Raw genomic sequence first — 21,081 nt, forward strand, 5'->3', positions numbered from 1 at the left:
CCTTCCTTCCTTCCTTCCTTCCTTCCTTCCTTCCTTCCTTCCTTCCTTCCTTCCTTCGTTCCTTCGTTCCTTCCTTTCTCTCTCTCTCTCTCTCTCTCTTTCTCTCTCTCTTTCTTTCTTTCTCCTTTTTTCTTCAGTCACAGTCTCATTCTTTTGCCCAGACTGGATCATGGCTCGCTGTAACCTTGAACTACTGCACTTAAGGGATCCACTCTCCTCAGCCTACCATGTAGCTGGGACTAGAAGCGCATGCCACCAATCCTGGCTAATTTTTTGATTTTGCTATGTTACCCAGGGTGGTCCCAAACTCCTGGGCTCAAGTAATCCTCCTTCCTTGGTCTCCCAAAGTGCTGGAATTACAGGCATGCGCCACTGTGTCCGGCCTTAAAAAATAGTCTTAAAGGGCAAAAAAAACCAATTGAATATACTGGGGTAAGTAAAGTACAGTACTGAATTAATTTCACTTGTTGAAAATTTTTAAAATATAGCTAAAAATGTGTATCATATTACATTGTTATTGGATAGAACTGCTCTAGAGTGTAGATCATATCATTTGTGAATGATAAACACACATACACACACACACACAAGAAATACAGTTTTTTGGTGTTTATAACATAAATATGCATTATTTTTATACTTGAAAAGAATTAGAAAAATTTAAAGTAAAATCTTTAAATGAGTGTATATTAAATTAATTCTTTTCTTTCTCCTTTTCTCATCTTCTTCTTCCTCTTCCTCCTCCTCCCCACCTCTGTTTTATACTTGACAACCCACAAAGCCTTAGAGTAAAGAAAGAAATTATTCTTGACCATACAAATGCTGCAGTAAGCACACCCAGTGTATGGGATAAATCACTACAGGTACAGATTAGCAAAAAGGGATCTTCTCCTTGGATAAAAGAAAGTGCTACTCAATGAAGAAAGTCAATGGCATTATCGGGTCCCAGATAAAAGACCCATGAGAGCAGCAAAAATCACCAGTAGTTATTTTTTAAATAACTAGATCTAAATTTTCTATTTGTTATCATAGCATATCCTTTCCTCAGACATTTTCTGCAATAGGCAAAGTCTCATTACTTTATGTTGAGCGACCACCCACTACTAATCAACTGCTTCAATTTGATCAGTATCGCCAAAAATACACCACATCAAAACACCACCTTGGTTCACCTACTGAATTCTGATAGTTGCTGTAAATAGTTGCTAATATGTGTGATTATGTGATCAGTAATTTTGCTAATTTCTGACTAGTTATAATAACACTAAAGACCTTTTATAATGCATTGAACAGATTTTATACTGTTTAAGTTAAAACTTGATAATGTCCAGTTCAATGGATTATGCAAAAGAAATGACCTCAAACAAGCTCCCTCTACCTCTCACCTCCTGCTTAACAAATGGCCGAATATACATAATTTACATAGATTGCACTTGTATAAATGAACTAGAAGCACATATACATGCAGTGCATTCTTGTGTATGTGTGTGTGGCGGGGATTGTTTATTGTGTTCTAGCAAGGTTTTAGCACATGCAAAACATTAGCAGCTCTTACTTGGCTTCAATGTAGAACCTCCTTGAGGGCAAAGGAGAGAATAAGAATGTCAGGCATGAGTAGATATGCTGTGATAAATAACATGATTTTCATTCCTGTGAGTGCTGTTTAGTGCACTGTCCCATTTGCGTCCCCATAGTTACATACTGCCCAGATAAAGGACTGTCATTGAAGGCCTGTTTATACCTTTGCCTACGCATTGCTGTTTCAAGACAAAATTCTCAGTAGGCAAAATGAGGCACTGGATGGGGATCTCTAAAATTTTCTTGCAGCTGGTAATCCTCCTAGTCTAGCAAACTAAGTTTTCCTGAAGCAGATTCCACAGGAATTGTTTCAATGCTCCCTATTGATAGGACATTTAAAATAAATGCTTCTTTTCTTCCCCCTATTCCTCACTATCATTTTCCTTTATTCATAAAAGAATAGAGAGAAAGCAGAACAGAAACAAAAACTAGGGGAATACAGAGATTCTCAACCTTTTCTGAAGTGCTGTAGATTACTGTATTTAAGGCAATTTTTTAAAACTTCAAAACAAAACAAAACCAAACCTGAATTAGGATTGACTTCATCTGAGTAGATACCATCTGCTGTAACAGCCCAGCCCATCCCCCCAGATTTGGCAGCTACAGGTGAGCAGGGCCCCCTCCTTCCCCACACCCTTGCCCAAGAAGCTGCCAGGAAGCTCTCAGGCAGTATCAGCAGGCAGGAAGTGGGGCGGGGGCAAGGAGGTCTCCACCCATTAGCAGCTGCTTAAGCAGTAGGTAGGGGAACTTTTCTACAGAAAAATACAGGTCAGTAGATACTCCAAACCAATTTCTACCACATGCTACCCAGTTGTGGAATTAAGTTGAAATGCTAAGAAAGGCCCTGAAATGCTAACAAGACCAATCCCCTTGTTTCCTCTACCTTGTGCTTGGCACCCCAAATAATAAAACAAGAGCAGTTGGACTTGGCGGTTTAAAGGGAATTATTAGGCAAATGGAAGGAAATGAAGGCAGCACACACCAAGGTTAGCTGTCTCCATGGAACGTCATGTACCCATGATTAAATGTCATACCCCATCATTGTCCAAGTGGTGATGTCTACACAGGTTTAGTAACTTGCTCATTCATATCTAACCAAAAGACAGGTTTGACAGATTATCAGAAATCTTTTGGGCGGGTGGTGGGTGGAGTGGGGGAAGGAGTGAGGTCATTTTTTAAAATGACTTACTTATATCTTAAAGCAAAATATTACCACCTTAGTGGTTTTGCTATAGCCTATTTTAGGGCAATGTGAAAGATGAGTTTTGTCAGAAGTCAGGAAAACATCTCCAAATAAATCATTATAAAATTACATTAGAACTCTAAAATAAAAATGCATAAACACGTCTTAGAACTTTTGTTAACACTTTCCTTGTGTAAGATATTTGACTTTTTCTTATGCTATTTCCTTAAAATTATTTACTATGGCTTTAATAAGTAGATAAGAACTGGGTCCATTGTTTTACATGTGTAATTAAAAATACATATTTAGTGCCCCCAACAATAGGAAAACATCAGAATACTCACTGCTGCAAATGTGTTCCGATTGGCTTGCAAGCCAACTTTTACTACCTCAAAAGGATTAACTACAATGGCTTCTGTAAGTCCAGATCCCAATCCAGCAATGGCAAATGCCTAGAAAAATTAAATCAATCAATACTTTAAAACAAGTTATCATGTGTACTGGCTTAAGCATCCCATTCACTACACTATGCAGCTGAATGTTATAATGAGAATGGAGCAGCCTACATAAAGGGACCATATACCATTACTAAACAGCTTTAGTTCTTGATTAGATGCTGACAATTCATGAAGAAATTACAGAAGCCACAAACCACATCCGAACAATTCCAAAATAGAGTGTCAAAGTCCCATCAACAACGACTTCTTCCTTTAACAGAAAGCAAGACTGTTTTACGGATTTAAGGTGGACATTACAAAATCTGCGCATATAACAATTAAAAAACACTGAGTTGTACAAGGAGAGCTTTGTTTTTAAACATCTACTTAAATTCATTTATTGAGATTATAAAGAAGTTCAAGGAGCAGAACCACAAATAAAATATGTATCAAAAGCTAAATTTCAGGTAACTATAGCTAGAAACATTTAAATGTATAGTCACGTTTTTAGCATCACTATTCTAGTCTATTCACAAACAAAAATTATTTTTAATTCATCCTTTTGTTGTCTTGTTTTTAAAAAACTGGTAATTGCCCTATCCTTCTGGACCTAAAAGCTGAGATCAGAAATAGATGGGTTGTTCTGAAGGACTCAATTACATCAAGAACATTTATCAAAGGATGACTGTATGCCAGGTTCTTATTTGCTATCTGTTAAGCATTTCTGCAGTAGAAAAGAACAACTTTCTAGAATTTTGCTCTAGGTAGAATGCTTAAAAGTTTTTTTTTTTTAAATTTGTATAAAAATTAACCACAATAATTAAAACATGCAGAAACAAAGCAGAAAAATGATAAGCCTCAATCTCCAAAACAGATGCTGGAAAATAGTGATTATTTAGTGTTGAACCTTCAACTCTAGGAGAAGAGGAGGTACTACACACAACTAAGAGAAGCATAAAACCAACGAAGAGTAAAGAATAGACAACTCTTATGAAGAGTCTCCAATCCCTTCAAACTAGAAGACTAAAGGAGAGAAGGGACAAAAGAATGTTCTGTAACCTTAAAGGAGGAGGCAGAGTGGAAGGAGGGTAGGATATAGAATCAGGGCGTAGGTCCTGGTTCTGCTACTTACTGACTGTGTTACCTGAGCTATCAGATTCAGTGGTCTGTGCACAGACAAAAGTGTCCAGCCAAGGGTGTGTGGAGAATGGGCTCCATCCAGCCTCCATTTGCCAAGCTGTGTCCTGAAGAGGCATCAGTTAGGAGAAGGGGCACCTTTTGATAATTCACACAAAGGCACCATGGGGGCTAGCTGTGACTCTGCATAGGAATCAATGAATCTTTGAGGAGCCACAGTTTTCCCATCTGTAAAATGGAGATAGTAATATCTAATTTCCCTGGACTTAAAGTTATCATGTGGCTCAAAAGAATGTGTGCAAGCCCTTTGTAAAGTACCATACAAGCACCGCTGTTTGTTTGTGTTGCACATAAAAAGAGAGGAAGAATGGAACTGGCTACGGAATCTAGGAGAGAAGGAATAGCTAATGATGTTTTCCTTTCACCACCCTTCATTACAGTTTTAAACATAGTTGTATAGGGTAACTGATCAAGTATTTTATTCATTTATCTCAGGCTTCCATGAAAAAAAAAAAAAACTAGTCCCAAACTCTTCTGACTGGGAAAACTAAAATCCAGATGTTCAGGTTTTTATTACCTACTATATGTAATCTTCCAAGTAATTCACTTTTTTGTTCTTCTCTAAAACTCAGCTACATTTGCTGTCAGTACTAGTGTTCAGTAGTCCCTTGTCAAAAGAATTGATCAGAGATCAGCAGATCGTATTACTTAGGTTGTTCCCAAGACCTACATTTACTATTGGGTTTCCAGCCTCCTAGGCTTTTCATGTGAGAGCACCAAGGGACATTTAATGGCTATTTAAGTGTCTACCTGTACCAAAAAGAAACGGGAATAAATGAGCTCAAGAAAAGAGAAGAACTGTATACAGTCTGCATGCATTTGGTAAGAGTAGCTGGAGCAGCCCAATGCTTTTCTGTTTCCATTCTTCAGAGTCAAAATGCCATAGGCTCTCCCATAGTATCAATGCTAGACAGAAGAACAGCCAGTTGGTCCCCTGGAGACCATATTTTATTATCCGTTGTTAGGAAGTTTTTAATCCTCTTTTTGAAAAGATGTTTCCAAATTTAAGTATGATATTAAGGAAAGATATCAAGAACTAAAAGAAAAAATATCTTAGCTACTTTTGAGATTCATGGTACCATTTCTCCTTCCTAGCAGGCTGTACCTTGTTTAGGCAGAGGCTGGACAGGAGATTTTTCTGTCATAACAGAAAGTGCTACCATTAGGTTTCTTAACAGGATCCTTCCTAGAAAAGCAATGTATTTAAAAAATAACAGGTACTTCTTGGACAGTTTACTTGGCAGAATAAATATTCTGAAATGAACCCTTACAGGTAAGTAAAGAGATGAAGCCTCAGAACATTGTCTCTCGGGGGAGTTATTTTTTATTTTATTTTATGTTAGTTGTGGGGTACATGTGAGGACTTGCTACATAAGTAAATTGTGTGCAGGTGAAGTTTGAGCTTCAAGTGGGTCCTCTCTCCCCACCCCACCAATGGACCTGGTACGCAGTGTGGTGCTGTGTGTTCCTTAGCTGTCCTCCCTGATTACATCCTTTAGCAGTGTCCAGCATCTGTTTTTCCCATCTGGGTGAGTTTTGAGGTATGTTTCAGCAGGCGAATAAGGGCATTTTCCTAGAGACTGGAGGGTACATTGCCAGTGGGAGGGCCATTGCAGATTTTGTTTTGTTTTGTTTTGCAGGCTTGGAGAGAGAAGTTAGTGCATTTGCTCTCTCTGGGGTTCTTGTTGGACACACACTTGTAGTACCCATTTAGTCAATATAATTTAACTCATTTTGTGAAAAGCAGCAAAGTCACCAAGAAGAGAGGAATGATGTGGGGAAATGTTCAACTCACCAAGTGATTTTGTGTAATATTTGAGCTATGTCACTGTAAGATCACTATTCTCCCTAGCTGCGTTGTTTAGTCATTCCTATAAAAGGTCCTTCAGTCTGCATCTGACCACAGAGTGATTTTTATCCCAAGGGACCTGAAGTCCTATATTTACTACAGCTGGAGCAAAGACTGGAAAAGTGACCTGTTAGGAAATAATCTTGGGCATATTGACTTTTGCATAAATAGATATGTGCAGTATGTATGTAAACATATGCATGTCTTGGTTTTAAAAGAGCCTTTGATAAATGTACTGTTTATTTCATATTCTTGACCATATCTCATACAGACCTTTCCAGACATATCATTATTATCATAAATTCATCACTGAGAGCTATAAAATAGCCAAACTGTGAGTTATTAAGAAGATGGCTTTCAACAAGTAGCTGAACATTGAATAACTTGAATTCATATTTTAGTAGCCAGGTTTGGGGAATCAAAAGGGTTTTTGTTTCTAGATTTTGCTTTATGAAATAACACACACAGTTAAGTATAATAAATACTCTCACTTACCAATGCTGGTGACAGTGACACATATCCCAGCAATTTCTTGTACTGCTCAAAGGTGAAAAACTGCGAAATGAAACCAAACCCAGAGATTTATAACAATTTCCTGCAACAAACTCTTTAATTGACTCAGATTTCTTTAGTAAATCATTATATTAGCCAGCATTTCAAAAAATGATAAACCATCTAACATGGTTTTTAATCCTGTCTCGGGTAGTTGCTATTGATATCACTTTAACATTCACATTTTCGAATGCAGTTATAATAACCTACAGAAGAGCTGATAGAATCCTTTAGAGTAGTAAATGAACCATACAACTTCCATTTACCATGACCATTTGCAGTTTCCCCAAACATCAATAGACTTCTTTTTTATGGCAGTGATTCAAAATTATAGGCGTAGAGACCTGCAATTTTTGGTCTCCTATGTTTTCTCTATGAACTGCTTTCCCAGTGAATGCCCAATTTTCTTAACATACTTATAAAAGACATCTACTTCTCAGTCTTAGCTTGCATTTATATGATGGTATCTCCGTACTGTTACATGGAGTTTTAAAAAACCAAAAGATTATGAAGATGCCATGATACAATATGGAAGAACCCAATGAGGCTATCTAATCTATCCTCTGCCTTAAAGTAAGAATGTCCTCTTATTTTGAAGGAAGAAAGAGAGTTACTTATTCCTTCCTTTAAAATCTGATAATGATGAAGAAGATGATGATTAAGAAGATGTTTCCTTCAATAGATTATGTTTAATATAATTTTGTCTATAAACAAATTTCAATGGAGGCAAAGCTAATCATTTGCTTCATATAATACATGATTTTCTCCTCTTTTTATATTCTGCATTTTAAGCAATAACTCTGCTTGAACGTGATGGTTTGCTCCTGGGTACTCAGTCAGGTAGCTGCCAACATCACTGATTAAGGCACACTATTAGGTCCTGCTAGGGTCTGATTCTCAAGACCTAGAAAACAGCATGAGTACTATGTGGTCCCAAACATTTTCTACTCTATCACTTTATAGTCCAGTAAATGGGGCAAGGAAAAACAAACAAGCAAACAAACAAAAATAGATGTTGGGACCAAAAATACTCTGATATGAGGAGAGAAGTGGTTCCTTGTAGACATGAGTGTTTGGGCAGCCCAAGAGTCATTATGCTACTAGATACATTTTAATTCTTTTAAAGAACTACTTTTGTGCCATGGTCCTTTAGATCAACTACGAATGTAGATTGTTCTAGAAAAGGGGTTCATTCATGCATTCATTTAACACATATTTCTTAGAAGCCTCATATTTTAGGCACTGGGGATACAGCAGTAAACAAACAGAGAAACCCCTACCCTCTTGACCTAACATTTTAGAGGATAGTGATAACTTTGAAACTATCCTGGTGTTACGATAATACTCAACTGGGCTCGGTGGCTCAGCCTGTAATCCCACACCTTTGGGAGGTTGAGATGAGTGGATTGCCTGAGCCCGTGGGTTCGAGACCCGCCTGGCCAATTTGGCAATACCTCATCTCTACAATAAATCAAAAAATTAGCTGGGCGTGGTAGCGCGCACTTGTAGTTCCAGCTACTTGGAAGGCTGAGGCGGAAGAATCGCCAGAGCCCAGCAGGTCGAGGCTGTGGTGGCCGGGAGCGGCCACTGCACTCCAGTCTGGGTGACAGAGTGAGACTCCAACTCAAAAAAAAAAAAAAAAGGTAATACCAGGGACCACCACTGTTTTGATGAGATATACACTAGAAATCATTAGTCATGGAAAGAAAAGTATTATAGTGTTATGTCTTAAAGGTAATTTTTTTTTCCTTTTTATGATCATCATTATTCCTTTGACAATCACCTTGCCAACATTTTGAAATGAGCAGCCCTACAGCTGAATCCTGGATATACTACTTAGCTGTGAAAGCATGGGCAACCTTTAGGTCATGACCCACATTTTAGAAATTTGGCTCTAGGTGGGGGGGCACACTGGGATTGGGTTTGGGGAAGTTCTGGGAGATGATGGACCTTACATAAGGCCTTGCTCTGTTATTAGCTTCCAATGTGAAGGTGCATTTGTTTCTTAGTTGTTTTTTTGGTTTCTGGTTTTCTGTCATTATGAGGAATTAAAGACCAAACTGGGATTCCAAAGTAGAAGTCTGGTGACATGGACTCAGCCCTAAAGTACTAAATTTAAAAGTAATGAATGATTTATTATCACATATTCTGATAAGCAAATAGTGCTTCAAACTAAAAAAAAAAAATCTTATTTTAATTTCTACCTTTGCAACTAAAATCTACTTTACTGAATATAAAATAAAACAATATCTCAAGAAAAGAAAAGCTAAAATATTTTAAAATGCATTTTTAATAATAGTAAAATAATGGAGAGTCTTTATTGCCATTTGAAACCAATGTTTACTAAAAATACCCATTTATTCATTCATCCACTAATTATACATATTTATAGAATATCTCCCATGTCCAAAGCTTAGAAGACAATATACTAGAATATTCTTAAGAACTAATAGATTAGCTATTATTTTAATTCCTACCTATACAATAATACTCCTTTATAGCTTTCATATTTCCCAGCCACAGTATTATTTAATACATAGATGTGATAAAAGTATCTTATTATATATGATATGAGGTTACACTCTATGGATAAAATTAGGAAAGTCAACATAAAGTTGCCTACCCGAAGTCACGCAAATGTGTGACTAAGGAGTTTTGAAAACATTCATATTCAATCAAGGTTTTGGGAGCCTTGAATATAAAATCTGGAATCCAAATTAACTTTGCTATGTATAACCTATATGCAGGAATCTAAAAGTTGAAAATCTGGCTGGTTTACTGGTCATGTAGTCCCTGGAGAGGTGTCACACTGCGGTAGGGAGGAGAGGTCAGTACACCGCTTGGCTGAACCAACACTCCTCTTTTCCCTCTGCTTTCAATCCACACTCAACTAAACAATCTGTTAATTAACCTGACCTTCTGGATGCTCTGTTAAACTACATAGAAGCATTTTTACCCATTTGAGTCTTTTTTTTTTCAATAAGTGGGACTTGAGAAGTGCTCGGTCTAGAGCTAATTCTTCCTCATTACTGAGGCAAGACTCTTCAGAACAGTCCTCTTAATGCCCTGTGAATTTTGAGGTTTCTAGTTTGGCTTGTGGGAAGAGGCACTCTTCCCAGACCTGTGTGACTTCCAAGCACTGTTCCCTCTAATACTTTTGGGCAGTCCTTTCCCAGGCCTTGGTATTTCCTCACAGGCATATCCTGCTTAATACTCAGCTGAATGTTGCAGGGGTTCCTCTCCTCTGCAGATCTCAGAAGTTCCTTCTCTGTGCAGTTCAATTCCCTGGTACTCTATTCTGTGAACTCTAACTCTAACCTTGCTCCCCTTAGCCTCTTAGCTTCTTCTCAACCCAGGGAGTCCACTGGGCTCTGCCCAGATTTTCCATCCCTGCCCAAAGGCCTGGAAACTCTCAAGGCAGTCAACTGGGGGAGAGGGCTCATCTCTCCTGTTTCCCATGTCTCAGGTGCTACTATCTTTCATTGTCTGATGTCCAGTGTCTTGAAAGTGGTTGTTTTACATATTTTGTTCATTTTTGTCACTGTTGTTTCAGGTGGGAGAGTAAATCCTGCTACCCTGTCTTGACCAGAAGTGGAAGTCTTGACTCTCCAGATGCTCTGAAAAGTAGATGTGGGAATTTTTTCTCTATATATAAATTTTATTTCTGTTTCACCTTACATATATTTCATGTATTCAACTAACATTAACTGAACATCTACTATGTATAGACACCATGACTGGAATAGTTATACCACAGTGAACAAATAGCCTTCACAAAGTATAATCTCTCTAGAGTTTCATTAGCATAAGACATCTTTGAGAAATGAAACATGAAAAAATTGATATTTCTAGAGACTGGACCCTGGAACCTGGAACATGGTGTCTCTCATCTCTGAAGGGTCAGTTGGTCTCTTTCTGAGGTCTTTATTTTCTTCTGCTAACTATAATACTAATTTTGTCTAACTTGTGAAAGGAGAAGTTTCATTTACTTAGCATCAGTGAGTTATTATTTTAATGATGAATCTCATTTCAAAGAATACAGCACAGAAAAGCTTAAAATTGTCTGTTTCTGATTATGGTAACGATTGTAACTGAAGTGTCAGTACCAAGGAATACACACACACACACACACACACACACACACACACACACACAGTCTCTGAATATTTTTTTCTGAAATAAACTTTGATGACATACTATGAAGAAGTTTATGATGTATGAAATCGTTACAATCAGGTGATTGCTTTCCTCACAAGTCCTAAGATAAATATCTATAAAATGAATGTTTTTATAAATTGTGTTGAAAAACTAGTGTGATCCATCTGGCAAAGATACACTTAACTTCAAGTTATACTTAAAAAGCCAACGTACTTACCATATGTCTCAATAATTTCAAGGTAAAATCTACTTGAAACAAGATGTCTGGGTCACATACACCATATCCAGTTGCCCAAAAGTTCATCTGTTAACCATTGTTCTGGCAAGGAACATTGGTTTTTTAAAGTAGAGACTAACTCAGTTTTGTAAAGTTCTATTTTTTTTCTGTAAAAGATTGTTCAATGTTGATAAGCCATAATCTTTTAAAGTTTAAATTGTCTCCAACATATAGTATTAAGAAAAAAATATTCCAGGAAAAACTCTAATTATAATCTTACTTTTATTTATACATGTAAAACACTGAACAAGTGAATATATTCTTCCATGGAGACAAAGTGACTTTCCTTTTGAACAGGAACCCTGCTCTGTTTGTTTACTTGGGCAATCTTTTATCAAGTAAAGCCATTTCATAATTCAATTCAGTCCTTTTGTGTACTTTGGTGAACTTTTTCCAGATTCTCTACTGAGATTCAGTTAGTTACAGTGAAATTTGTACTGAAGCAATATCATAAAATCACAAAAGCTATAGCAACAAAGAGGATGCATTTATAAAGAAAGTATGTTCTAAAGCTTTGGTCTCTAAATTCTAGAGCTGAATTCAATCCTATTAAATTACTATTTTGACATAATGTAAAAGTTTGATGTTTGTATATACATGTTGGTTACTTTATCATAATTTTTAAGCCAGTCACCCTCTTGACTTACTGAGAAAAAGTATATGAGCTGTTCCTTCTTGCCTTTCAGGAACATTTTGAATACAAATTGAGTAATGTATGTGAAAAAAGCTTTATGTTGGTTGGAAAGGAAGTGCTTTGGTCTAAGTTTATGTTATCATCACCATGGAGGACAAAACCATATTTGGGGATGCCAGTGTTGTGGGGGAGGGAGGCAATGCAGTCAGAGTCACTATGATCAGGACTTTTGTCTGAAAGAAAATACACAAAAGAGACCAGATTTGGTTTTTTTGCTTCTGGAGGTTCTGCCATCTCCCTGTTCCTATTCCAATACTGAACTAGATAGTACATTAACCTCCAGGTATGTGGTTAAAGAGATGGAAAACGGGGTAGTCGAAGTAATAATTTTGTAAAAATCAGGATAGAGAATTTTAACAGAGGAGACTAAGGGGGAAAATGAAGTTGGCATACCAAATAAATGTGTTATATGGAAATCATATGTAAAGAAATACAGTGTATTAGTTCACTCTGTTTATAAAATGGAATGATTTAGGGAGAAAGGTTTCTCCACCTCTCCCCTGCTCCCTTCTCTCCCTCTGTTTTTCTTTAATAATTATTGCTCCAAAGGAAATTTTCTGAATTACTTTGAGAAAAGATCCAAGCTATTTTGTGGCTTGATTATTTGAATGTTATTCACCATGTTATTTTTTGAATTATTTCCACATTACAAGGGAGTGCTTTTACCTAAAAAAAAAAAAAAAAATCCAAATAGATATACATATGAGAGATTGACCAAATCTAATTATAAGACTAATTATGCTATAATTTCTGCATTATGATTTTTAGTGTTTGATCTTCAATTCATATTAATGTCCCATAGTTTGTTGTGGAATGTTTGAATGCTGAGCCTGTTGTTGTACCCTATTTCTTGCTTGGTGGGAAGGCATACAGTGTTTACCTTCACTGCTCTTTTGGGTGTTTCAGCCAAGATGGGTGGCAGAATTCCCTTGTAAAAACCGAACAACCTGTGGGAGAAATAAAATATCTTACATAAGTACAGGAATCAGGAAATAGGTAGATCTGCCATTGTTTATGGATAAAGCAATGAATCCTAAAGTATTCCCAATTATTCAATATAGCACACCAATCATGAAGTCTTCCTTTTTTCTAATTCTAAAGTGAAGACATGAATTCTTCATTTATTAGAATTATAGCATTCAGAAGATGAATAAATGATACTGAGACTAGAATCCCTCAATTAAGTTGCTAGCCATGACCAGGAGTTGGACCTTAAAGATGAAGTTGTCCCTCCTTACTCTAAGGAATATTGAGTTTATTTTCTCAGTTGTGTGGTAAGTAGCCTCTCACTATTTACAGTTTTTCATTTCCTCCATTGTGGTAACCAAATGAGGTTAAAGTTATACCCGAACCCACTAGATTGAACTTTTTTGAGGTTAACAAGGTAACAAAATCTTCAATTTTAGTTCTACTAATACAAGGGATCTAACACACTCTTTGGCTATGGTTCTAGGGACCATGGTGACATGAGGGATCCATGGCCACACACTCAGTCATTTTTAGGAGAAAAATATGCTTATGATTGGATTTATAAAAAGTTACCACTTATTTTGTATTAACTTTTAGAATTCAAACTTCTAAATCTTTCTGCCCTGGAATCTTCAAATATATGCCATATCCTCATTTTACATCTGCAAACATATAAAGAGAAAAGAATATTATGCATTATTTTCTGAGGATAATCTGTCTTCCTATAAGTTCATAAGTGGCTACAGATAAGGGCAGGCTCAAAATGTCCCTATTTTAGAACATCTATCTAACATGGGGCTGGAGCTTCTCAGATCGAGCCCCCCAAAGCTTCATTCCAAACCCCTTAAATTAGGTCTACTTCTACCTATGCTTCTGGAATAAGAAGCTAGGAGTTTATTCAGACTAGTCCACTGTGCCACCCAACGCAACATGGTGACCTCTTGCTCTTCTTTGAGTCACTGGTTTACACAGCATCTTTCAGGAAGAGTAGCAAGTGACTTGTCCTCCAGCTTTTAAGTGGGCTGGGTGTCCTTCGGGGTTCTTATCCCAGAGTTCTTCTATTTTGTATATAACTAGGACATGAATATTGTTAAGCATATGGGCTTCATAAAAAGGAAGAAAGGAATTAAACAATCCTCTGATATGGGCTTACTTTGCCCACTGTTTTTGACTCATTGGATAGTACTAGCATTATGAATAGGAAGTAAAGCAGACATGTGATTTGATGAGCAGTGGGCATTCATGAATTGCCCCCACCCCCTTTCCATTCTAGTTTTAACTACTGATGCCTGAAATTTTCACATCAACATAGATTTCCTCTAGACACTTATATACTTTGAATACTTTTTATCATTTAAAATTTATTATAAATTAATTATTATATAATTTTCAGCTGGAGAGTAACCAAGCATAGGTTGGTCTTCCTGAAAGATAAATTTGATTTTCTTGAACAACAGTTCCATATTTACAATGAAAGAAAGTATTTTTTGTTTTTGTTTTGTTTTTGGCAGAGTTTCACTCTGTCACTCATGCTGGAGTGCAGTGGCATGATCATGGCTTACCGCAGCCTCAAACGCCTGGATTCAAGCAATCCTGCTGCCTAAATCTCCAGGTATACACTGTGACTATAGGTGTATACCACCACATCCAACTAGCTTTTCCTTTTTTTTCCTTTTATTAAGATAAGGCCTCCCTTTGCTGCCCAGGCTGGTCTCCAACTCCTGGCCGCAAGCAATCTTCCTGCCTCAGCCTCCCAAAGTGTTGGGATTATGGACATGAGCTACCATGCTTGGCCAAAGAGGTTATTAGTTCTGTTCCTTCTGTGTTGATCTTTTCACATCTGGAAGATTATGCCTGATTATAGGGGACAAATATAAAGAGGTACACTTAAGTAAGTAAAACTTTTAAAAGAGAGTGTAGGTTAACAGAGGAACTTGAACAGAAGAGTTATAGAAAGAACAATTGCTTCACCTGAAGAAGAAAGATCTGAGGGAGAAACATGGTGAACATGCTGGATCTCTTGAAAGGTGAGCATGTAGGAAAGATATTAGACGTTTCTATTTGTTTCCAGGTGGTAAAACCAGGACCAACAGATGGGAAGCAACAAGAGAAGACACATTTTTGGCCCAGATAGAGCTTAATACAGGGAAGTACTTCTAATAGAACTGTCTAAAGGTAGAATGAATGAGCTCTCCTGAAAGTTAGTGAGTTCTCCTTTGGTATGTGGTCAAGCAGTCTGGATAGTCACTTGTCATGGATACCAGTGATGGAATGTGCACAACAATGAGTAACTTGATGGCTCTCAAGGTTGATTTGTTTCAACCTTGATTCTGTTATTCTAAGAAAAAGAACAAGAAGACATGGGCAAGTGCTTTTTTGAAAAATCAACTCTGCCTTCCTTCAGACTTTCGCATCAGGTCTAGCAAGCTTCTCTGGAAGATGAATAAAGTCTAATAAGTGCACAGTAAGTCTTCATTTCAAAAGTGATGGGATAAGATATTAAAAAGCAGTGTAGGGCAGGAGGGAAGCAGAGGCAGGTGGGAGAAGTATAAGGATTTAATCTGAAAAGAGCTGGGAGGTCCAGAGAACCCCCCTGCTTTACGCTGGTGAGGTTTGGTTGACATGCCCTCCTTCCCTTCTCTCTGCTCAGCTGCAACCGTTCTCCTCCCCCCATACTGTCATCCTGAACTTCCTAACCGTGAATGAGCAATTTTAACAAGATATTCTCAGGAATCATTGGGCAGCCTTGGTTGGTAAATGGAAGCTGGAACTATCTACCACCTTGCGTTGTTTTTACAGTATAGCCATGCAACGGGGACATCTATGGAATGGTCAGGGCAGCACTTCTGTGGAGAACTGCCTCACCCAGTTGTTTTAAACCATTGGTACCAACATATTAGAACAATATGAGACTACCGATAGGCAAGGGTTGGTTGGGTACCTCATCCAAATGGATCCAAATGGTATTCCACTTCTTTGCCCTAGTGAATCTGATCCAAGCTAGACCCAGCAGAGTTTTTCTCCGGGATTTTGGAACTGAAACTGAGTAGGCCAATCTTGCTCTGTCTGGCTAAAGCTCTATGATATAAAGCTAGGATATCAACGGTGGTGTTTTTTTTTTTTTTTTTTTTGTCATTTGGAGAAAGCCAATCTGCAATGATAAAAAGAAAGAAGCCACTATTTAGGAAGGCATGGAAAGCATGGAGATGCTCTGGTTCTGTGAATGTGACTGTGCTTCCAGGATTCTTTTAGCCTAGTGACATCTCGGCTCTTCTTAAATATTGGTATTTACCTCTGCCTTTGACTCTATGAGACACCCATAACACTCCCACTAAACTCCCCTTTTTACTTGAATATATTTGTGTTGCATTCATTATTTATAGGCCAGCATCCTGGATCCAGAAAGTAAACCTTATGGTGCCCACAGCCAAAGTGGCTGCTGCAGGACCTCCACACCATGTCCTCTCCTAGGAAGAGCTTTTTAAAATCAGTTAAGATGGGTCCTGGGATCAACCAGAAGAGTCGTAAACAAAATGTAGGCAAGAGCATGTGGACCAGGGCTCAACCTGATCAACTATTTTTCTGATCAAATAATTACTAACAGTTTTCCTAGTGCAAAATATGATAGATTTCTAAAAAACAAAAAGGAATTGTAATGTTTTTTCTCCTAAAGAACTGATGTTTATATTCATATTCACTGATCATTCTGCCTTCATGTGGCTTTGGCTTGCTAGACAGATCCTATAACTTCCCGGGACAATAATCAGGGAAGTGAAGAGATTTGTGACTCCCATATTAACATGCTTCATCTGGGTTACTTCTTGAGAAGCAGATTGCCGCTTTCAATCTACTTGCTGGATGAATGGACAGTGGGATCCCAAACATTTATGTAGCAATATTGGCAGTACTCCCTGACAAGACAGTAAAGACAACAGTTTGCTTTTAAGTGGCATGATCACAGCTCATGGAAGCCTCAACCTCCTGGGTTCAGGTGATCCTTTTGCCTCAGCCTCCTGCGTAACTGGGACTACAGGCATGCACCACCATGCCCAGCTAACTTTTGTTTTGTTTTTTTTTTTTTTGAGACAAGGTCTTGCTGGATTGCCTAGGTTGGTCTTGAACTGCTGGACTCAAGACTCTCACTTGGGATTTTGGGATTTTAGGTATGAGTCATCACACCCTGCCTTAAGTTTTGACCAGCATCAGGCAAAGTAGAGAAATCTTTGGAAGAGGCACAAGAGTTTCTGCAAGACCTTTCATAAAATTGTACTATGAACTATATGGCAGCCCTCATATTTTGCTCCTCAAAGTTGTTACTTCTAACAGATGAGAGTTTGCTTTTAAATATCCTGTGTAGAAGAACATTAACTTGGCTGTTTATGTGCTTTTGTAAACATTATTATAAGTAAAAATAGTCAAATTTGTGGAATACTTACTATGTACTAGCGTCTCTGTTAAGAATAAATATATGATATGTTCACATATTAATCTCATTCAACTTTCACAGCAATCCTTTGAAGGAACTATAATATTTTCCTCATTTTGCAGGTGAGTCCTATTGACCCATCACTGCCAAACTGGATGCAGTGACCCAAACCAAGTTTCTTCTGTCCTTGACCACTGGGCTATGCTGTATAGCAATTTTTCTGAAAATAAAACCATCTTAATAAAAACTTTTGAAAATCATTTGTGTTACAAGAATATCTTATCATTTCTTATTTTTAAAGGAAGCAGAAAAGGTGATTAAAAGCCCGGACCCCATTCCTATTTTTATTCAATTCTATTTTAAAGTAATGTGAAACACTAAATGTATAACTGATAGAACTGGTATAAGAGAAGAAAGATCATTTTTGTAAAAACTTTTGGGTTGCTGATGAACCATTTTCTAGTTTTAGGAGAATGAGAAAAAACTAGGCTCTAAAATACATACTTTTTCTTCTAAAGATAAAATTTTGCCTTTAAGAGGCACACAAGAATAATTCTGTCAATGAGGGAGAAAGACAACAAATACTTGTGATATGATAAAATACTTAACTATTAAATTAAATATTAAAATAAAAACTCCTCTTATCCAAAAATTAACTGGGAAGCACTGTGGGCTACTAATCCAACAGGTACAAACCCCTTCTCCCTTCCCCCTCCCCACTTGTTTCTCCAAGTGCGAAGTACACTGTACCCTGTGCTTGGGGAGGGATCCTTCTCCTGCTCATGGGGTGAAGCAGGTTTGTTGAAGCCCATCATGGTAGGCTCATCCCTTTGCTAGTTAGGCCTGGGCATAAGACTCAAACCTAGCCCATGGGATCAGAGGGAACACATGCTGGAAGTCTTGGATTTCTAGTTTAAGGAAAAGCACATGGGGAGAAAAGTTCACCTCCTTTGCTGGATGCATCCAAGCTGCATGAGATGCCTGTGTACTGCAACCAAGTGAGACATCATCACTTACAAGATAAGGATGGCCAAACAGAAAGATGCAAGGGACCTGGACCTTGATGATGCTGTTGGGCTGTGGAAGCAATCAATCTGGCATCCTACCTCCAGATTTCTCGTTATGTAAATAAATCTTTACTATTTGAGCTGCTTTTAATGATGTATTCTGCTGACCTACAGCTAAAAGCATGTTGACACAAGTAGCTTTTTGCACTTTCATTTCTGGAAAAAATTCTGAAATTGAAATCCTTAAAATCATAATTATGTTGAAGATAATTGTTAAATCTTAAAGCATTTAGAAGGTGACTGTGTGAACTATTACTAAAAAGGGTTACCAATTGTTTCTCTCAGGAAGAGATGTGTGATGGCACGCATTCAAACCCTGTCCCATTAGTGGGATGACCTGTGATAGAACCCATACTGTAGATGGAATGTGGAGAAGCTAGCCGACCAAAGTCACACAGCAAATATGAGAAAGGGTCACAGGTCTCCAAAGCCACTAGATTAAGATGGCTCATACACTAATGAGAGTTATCGTTCACAAACCTAAGTAGTAACAGAATGCCACAACATTGGATCACATTTGTTTTTAATTGTGTAATCAAAACAGGCCTTGTATTATTTATGTACATCTATAAAATGAAGATCAAAAACTACATTGCACGTGTTCTTCTCAAAGACACAGTTCACACATAGCTTATTTGAAATACAGATTTGTGCCAAACCCCACAAAATAATTTTACCCCTCATTTCTCTCTCCCTCTCCCATTTTTAAAGTGTGAAACCATTTAACATATGGGTGGCCACGAGGTCATAGAGCAACCAAAGAAAAGATGCTGATTGAATGGAAGCAAGGAAATGTGGAATTTCCGGTGAGTTCCAGCTTGTGTCCAGTTTCGGTGATTCACATTATAGCAAGGCAAACCCTCGAAGACACCTTCCTGCTGTCTTTCACTAGTAGAATCCACTTTTAGGTTATCCCATTTTAAGGTCTAAATTTTAGACACCTATAGAGACCAGACAGCCAGATAGATCCTTAATTAAATATTGTGTAGCTGACAACATCTTTAGTCCATTTGGATGACTGAAAAAAGCTCCTTGTTTTAAGTTAACAACTGAAATCTGAAGACTTTGAGGTAAATAGTGGGTAGACAGCAGAGGGCTTAACATTCTCAAAATTTGACTCAGGTAAAGAAAATAAAAAGAGTGGAAAAATAGCATGTCTTCTCTGTCCCTCCTTTTTTCCCCTTTGAGTCACCCCCTTGTTGTTTTTGCTGTTATTTTTCTAATTTAGTATGTAGAAAATGTTTGTTTGGGAATCATTTGTACTGCAGAGTTGGATTGCTCCTACAAGTGGGCTGGGAAATTTCCTAAGTTGTTAGGCTGTTAGGCAAATTTTTGGTGTTAGGAGCAACAACATGGAATATTTTCTTATTTGTAACTCCCAATGAGAAATAAAGACAGTGTAGATGCTTCACAACCGAACTTTAGAGACAGTCAAATCCTGTTGTCTATCAGAAAGGTTATCATGAAACTCAACTGATAAATTAATAAGAAAATGAGTATAAAGAAACTGGATAAAATACCTTCCCTTCTAAGAAAGGAAAAGATCAATGTACAAATCTGCTGCTTATGGAAACTGAGGCTTTCCCTGGGTGTCAGAAGTGAAGTGCTTTTTGGGGACCCAAACTGCTGAGATTCATAACCCAAGTCCAGCAACCTTCACACTGGGAAAGCCAGAATAGAGATGGACATGACTTGAGACTGCAAATGTCAATTAAAGAAATGATTTCCAAGTTGAAAAGTCATTTTCCAAGCCACCTGCAACAGACTTACATGCAGCATAAGGATGCTTTCACCTGGATCCTGCTTTTTTGCCAAAAACCTGGCATTCAATAAGCGTCCAGAACAGCAATAATACTCACCGGTGAAGCATGAAATAGGAGCGACAGGGAAAGTGACACCAGATCCCCAGTTGGGGAAATTGGAAAGCATTAGCACGTCTGTATACCTAACTGAGCACAATTACTACATTTTATTTTGTTTCAACAGTCAGGACCAAAATGAACATCACCATTCAGTTCTCTTCTGGGCAACAGTCCAAGCTCATCTTTGGTACAGTTGATTTTGAAGCCTTGCAGTCAATCATATCTCCACAATTTGTTCTTCTTTCAGGCTTCAGGCATCCTCCTGATTTCCATTTCTTGTTTGGAAGCCTTGAGTCATCTGTTCTGGCAACACGACCAACCCGAATCAGTCATTTTCTCCAAATTATAATGAAATAGGGATCTTGCTAGTTTGTTGTTTTATTCCTCTTTCTTTCACATAATTTTCCCTTTAAAGATCTCCTAATACAAAGCTGATTGAAGGCATACAATATCCTCTTTCTTCTGCTGCCTTCAAAACCAAGTCTCTTACCCACATGCTGTGGCTCTGTAATTAAAACAATGAGGGTCGCGCTCAGCCCTGGGTTATGAGGGCCGCGCTCAGCCCTGGGTTATGAGGGCATGGCTTCCATTGCTCTATGGCTCGAGTATCCTAAGGCAGAATCCTGGTCCTGACACTGCACCTTGAGGGCATTTTTCTAACATCATTCTGCACTCCATAAGTCTCAGCAATTCACTGTGTCCAAATGAAAGAGTGGGGTTTCATGCTTCTGTGATTTGAATTAGGTAGAAACTGCAATCTGTAAGTTCACAAAATTGCATGCATCTTGGGACCATTTTCATTTAGGCAAAAATGAAAGAGAAAACTGTGTAT

General features: G+C 37.8%; 1 protein-coding gene across 1 annotated transcript in view; it reads right to left on the reverse strand.

Annotated features, from left to right (window-relative positions):
• The window catches only part of SLC25A21 (solute carrier family 25 member 21), a 202,643-nt gene that overhangs the window by 44,003 nt on the left and 137,559 nt on the right, over positions 1 to 21,081 (reverse strand). The window contains 3 exon segments of the mRNA XM_021709660.1: positions 3,106 to 3,213; positions 6,740 to 6,799; positions 12,806 to 12,872. Of these exon segments, the coding sequence (XP_021565335.1) occupies positions 3,106 to 3,213; positions 6,740 to 6,799; positions 12,806 to 12,872 (235 nt within the window).

The sequence above is a fragment of the Carlito syrichta genome, unplaced genomic scaffold (genome assembly GCF_000164805.1).
Source record: "Carlito syrichta isolate Samal-C Ts95f unplaced genomic scaffold, Tarsius_syrichta-2.0.1 Scaffold271070, whole genome shotgun sequence".
Lineage (NCBI taxonomy): Eukaryota > Metazoa > Chordata > Mammalia > Primates > Tarsiidae > Carlito > Carlito syrichta.